We start from the raw sequence: 5,000 nt of genomic DNA, 5'->3' as shown, positions 1-5,000 counted from the left end.
GTTTAAAAGCACATGTGTGTTCCGGTCCTGTTTAGAACCACATGTGTGTTCCGGTCCTGTTTAAAAGCACATGTGTGTTCCGGTCCTGTTTAGAACCACATGTGTGTTCCGGTCCTGTTTAAAAGCACATGTGTGTTCTGGCCCTTTTAATGGCAAAGAAAGTTACACTTGAATGCAGCAGCAGGGACTCCAGTCAACACTTGAACTCAGCATATTCCAGTCAACACTTGAACACACAGCAGCATAGATTCCAGTCAACACTTGAACACACAGCATAGACTCCAGTCAACACTTGCAGTCTAAGGCTCAAAGAGACCCCTAGCAACTCCAGAGATAAATAATGGCCAATGTTTTGGTGAAATCCTTCGAGTCTCCCATTGACTTCAGTGGGGTAAGGGCAACCTCTGGTCTGTTACCCCCCCTTGCACCCAGCCAACATGGAAGAGATCATCCGTCCACAGCAAACACAGCATGAGGGTCTTCAGATGATCTGTTTGTGTCTAGTTTGAGACTAATACTGGGGCATTGGTGAGAAACCCACACCTTGTTTCAAGTGAAACTGATTTAGCATTGCAGGCCACTCATCATTAGCAGGGAATATCACACGGACCTACGGCCATTAAGTCACACACACACACACACACACACACACACACACACACACACACACACACACACACACACCTACAGCCATTAAGTCAGGCCACCAGAGGCTAACGGCTCATTACTGTCACAGCAATTAGCTTAAAGCAAGACTTACTTACTTACACTTTTTAAGGTATGGATTTATAGGCAACTAGTTTTTGTACCATCCTGAAATTCATTTTGATAGCATATGGTCATGTGAAGGACAGATAAACACCTGTATCTTTCCCACTAGCCATCCAGGATATGTATTATGTAGTTCTGTGTTCAGGGCTGTTACACCCAGCAAAAATTAAAGACAAGCTTTCACCGGATGATATTGTCATCTACAATGCCTAAAGACAAAAGTTAGTGTGTTTGGAAGCTTTTATCAGTGCCAACTGGGCTGTTGGTGGTGTTTGCAAGGTTTTGAATGCCTTTAGTGTGTGTGAGTGTGTGTGTGTGTGTGTGTGTGTGTGAGTTTGCCTTTTAGGTAGTTAGCTTGCTAGTTTTGGAACAGAACTCCTTATTGCTGCTTCAACATGAGGTTGCAGTTATAGATCACAGAACAATTAAGTGATGCCTCATGTTGTATTTCAATTAATTTCATAATGTGTGGGGTTGGAGTTTCAGTGATACTAAGTGTGATGTGGGCAAGATATGTCTTTCTGGAATGTTTTTCTGGAAACTAATTACTCATGATGTCAGGAAACGCTGTGTGTGTGTGTGTGTGTGTGGGGTGGGGGGTGGGGGGGGGGGGGGGTGGTTGGTGTGCTCGTTCTCACCTCCTCCCCCAGGTAGCGAGCATCCTGGAATCTGGTCGGCCCAGAATGCTGCTCCTCTTCCCCTCAGCTAACTTCCGTGGACACCTCCCTCCCTCCCTCCCTCCCTCTGTCCCTCCCTCCCTCCCTCCCTCTCTCCATCCCTGCCCTGGCCGGTCCAACCGGTGTGTTCTTCCTGTGTCTCTCTCAGAAGCGTTGGCTCACTCCGTATCGGCAGCAGTCGCTCTCCGTCTGTGTGTGTGTGTCTCTCGTTCTCTCTGTCTCTCTGTGTGTCGCCATCGTCCTCTCTGCCGCCGTCCTCTCTGCCACCATGGTCAGTATCGGCAAGGAGGTGTCGGGTCAGGTCCTGTGCTTCATCGGCTTCGTGGGGGTGTGCCTGACCACGGGGCTCCCCATGTGGCGCTCCACCTCCTTCATCGGCGCCAACATCGTGACGGCGCAGACCATCTGGGACGGGCTGTGGATGAACTGCGTGATGCAGAGCACGGGCCAGATGCAGTGCCGCATCCAGGACTCCATCCAGCGGCTGACGCAGGACCTGCAGGCGGCGCGCGCCCTCATCGTCATCGCCATAGTGATCTCCTTCGTGGGCATGCTGCTCACCTTCGTGGGCGGGCGTTGCACCAGCTGCCTGAAGAGGGAGTCCAGCATGGCCAAGGTGTCCATCACAGGGGGAATCCTGTGCATCGTGGCCGGGGTCGTCTGCCTCATACCCGTCACCTGGTCCGCCACCTTCACCATCCAGGACTTCCAGAGCACGCTGACCACGCAGGCCCAGAAGAGGGAGATCGGAGCCGCCATCTACATCGGCTGGGGCTCCGCGGCCTTCCTCTTCCTGGGGGGGATCCTCCTCTGCACCTCCTGCCCCAAGAGAGACAACACCTACCCGCAGCAGCCTATGTACCCCTACGTGCAGCCGGGCGTCTACGGGCAGCAGGGCATGTACATGCCTCCCCCTCCGAAGACCTACGCGCCCAGCGTGACGTACACGGGCACGGGGTCGTATATGCCCAACAAACCCTACGCCATGCCCAGGACGTACACAGCTCCACCCGGGCAGTATCTCTAAGACGCTGGATCAAGTGCAGCTGAACGGACTTGCTTATGAGATTTATTGATGATGTATGGATTGATTGGTGGGCTTTGAGCTGCTGATGATGTATGGAGGGCTTTGAGCTGTGTGGAGGAGATCCCTGTGGCAGTGTTGACTCTTTGTTAAGTGTACCTTGTGTTTATCTGCTGAGGTTGTTTTGGTGGAGTGGTTTTGTAGTAGTTTTGGCACAAAATAGTGTGTGGAAACTGGCTGGAAAACCCTTAAATGTTGTCATGTTGTCCTGTTTGAACTGAGGTTACACACAGACCAAAGGTGTGCACGGACATACACAGGTACTCAAGCTTATACTGTTGAAGAGACATTGTCCTGTAAAATGTAAATATAAAACTGTACAAATAGCTGTAATGTTCTTGATACTCATGTCTGAAGTGTGATCTGTGTTTGTCACACAAATACTTTTGACAATAAATCATATTTTATAATATCTTTGTGTGTGTTTTATATGTTTTATAATGTTCCATGTATATGTATCAGAGAGATGTCAAAGATAAACTACCAGCCTCCTAAAATAAACCCATTTTAAATCCTTACTTTAATTTATATGAATGAACACCAGCTATAGGGTCATTCCATGATGGCTTTTAGCCAAACTGACACAGACACAAAGGGACAATAAGTGACTATAGACCACATCACAGCAGTCATGATGATGTAATGATGAAACAATAGATCTATAGTTTGTCACAGCATCATGCATGATGAAGTCAAAACAACAGGAAGTGAGAGTGATTCATGGGACAAAAAATGTCCAGATGCCATATTTCTCACTGACCAATCAGAGCGGAGACAACTCTGAGGTAACATCCTATGCTGACACCTGTCTTTGCCACCTGACCGCCAGCCAATCAGGCCTCTCGTTTGGACTGGGGCCAAAACTCACCCTTCCCTTTCAACTTCAGATGCCACCCCACAGATGCGCATCTCAGCCGAAACTGGTCCTGGCACTGACGAGACGTGTCGAAGCTTTGAGGAATCTGGTCAGACTGGAAGTCCCCGCCACCCCCCCCCCCCCCCCCCCCTCCCTCCCTCCCTCCTCCCCCCCGCTGAAGTTTCCCCTCCAGCTCCCGGTTTCAGTTAGGGTTTGAAAGTCACTAGCTCCGCCCATCCACCTCAGACCTTATAACTCTGGGATGACGTCTCTCTTCAGTCAGTCTGTCAGTAACCGTCGCTCCACTGCGTCTCCAGAGAGAGAGAGAGAGAGAGAGTAAGAGAGAGACAGAGAGAAACAGAGAAAGACAAGAAGACAAGATGGTGTCTCAGTGCAGGCAGATGCTGGGCTTCACCCTGGGCATCATCGGTTTCCTCGGCAGCATCGTGATCTGCGCCCTGCCCATGTGGCGCGTGACGGCGTTCATCGGCGCCAACATCGTGACGGCGCAGGTGATCTGGGAGGGCCTGTGGATGAACTGCGTGACGCAGAGCACGGGCCAGATGCAGTGCAAGATCTACGACTCCCTCCTGGCGCTCTCCCAGGACCTGCAGGCGTCCCGGGCCCTCGTCGTCATCGCCATCATCGTGGGCGTCTTCGCCATCCTGCTGTCCATCTCCGGCGGCAAGTGCACCAACTTCATCGAGGACGAGACGTCCAAGGCCAAGGTGGCGCTGGCCAGCGGAGTCATCTTCATCATCGCCGGCGTGCTCGTCCTCGTGCCAGTCTGCTGGACGGCCAACACCGTGATCCGGGACTTCTACAACCCCATCCTGACCAACGCCCAGCGAAGGGAGCTGGGGGCCGCCCTCTACATCGGCTGGGGGACCGCCGCCATGCTTCTGCTCGGAGGAGGACTGATCTGCAGCAACTGCCCCCCCAAGGACGAGAACGACTACCCCGTGAAGTACTCCCAGGCCAGGTCCACCGCCACCAGCCGAGCCTACGTGTGATGACGGGGTCCCCCAGACTCCCCAAACAGACATTCATTCATTCATTAAGACATTCAGGTTCTCTTTGCCCAGCACAGCTGCTGTTTCATCGCCCACACAACGTTCACAGAGAGGCTCTTTGGGAGAGTCAGGGAAGGATTCGCTGGGACTTTGATGATAACAGGACAACAGAAGTGGCGAAGATATTATTATTTCCACTATTTAAAATGGTCTTAGGGACTAATGCTTGTGGTATTTGCATTCACTGTCTGAAGTCCTTCTTGGCAAACAGAGGATTTGTGAGGTCTGATTTTTTTTGATTCGTATACTGGAGCTGATCTAAGGCTGAAATCAAAGATACTTTGTACACGAGTAAACATACTGTACATATTTTCTTTAATCCTGGACAGAAAACATTATAATATCATTCTTCTTCTGTGTCATTAAGACTGTGAACTAAGTAAGTGATTTAAACAGATGTTTGAAGTTGCATTTTTTCTATTCAAACTTACATTGCCTGTTTATTCAAATTCAGTCTGAAGCATCTTGTTGATTTCTGACTGTAAGCCTATGTCGAAAATACAAATAAAAACTCTAAAATCACATGTTTGTGTATTTAA

The 5,000-nt window shown here is 50.2% G+C and overlaps 2 protein-coding genes across 2 annotated transcripts; both read left to right on the top strand.

Annotated features, from left to right (window-relative positions):
* Nucleotides 1-1,716: 1,716 nt before the first annotated feature.
* Nucleotides 1,717-2,475, top strand: cldnf (claudin f; the record flags this gene model as incomplete). The annotated part of the gene is made up of 1 exon (XM_080845207.1): nt 1,717-2,475. The coding sequence occupies one exon, from the start codon at nt 1,717-1,719 to the stop codon at nt 2,473-2,475; it is 759 nt and encodes a 252-aa protein (XP_080701333.1).
* Nucleotides 2,476-3,768: 1,293 nt separating this feature from the next.
* Nucleotides 3,769-4,401, top strand: LOC308370551 (claudin-4-like; the record flags this gene model as incomplete). Its single annotated transcript, XM_080845215.1, has 1 exon — nt 3,769-4,401. One exon carries the CDS (start codon nt 3,769-3,771, stop codon nt 4,399-4,401), a length of 633 nt encoding a protein of 210 aa, XP_080701341.1.
* Nucleotides 4,402-5,000: the final 599 nt, after the last annotated feature.

The sequence above is a fragment of the Sprattus sprattus genome, assembly GCF_963457725.1.
Source record: "Sprattus sprattus genome assembly, chromosome: 9".
NCBI classification, from domain to species: Eukaryota; Metazoa; Chordata; class Actinopteri; order Clupeiformes; family Clupeidae; genus Sprattus; species Sprattus sprattus.
This window is presented reverse-complemented; position numbering and strand designations above follow the sequence as displayed.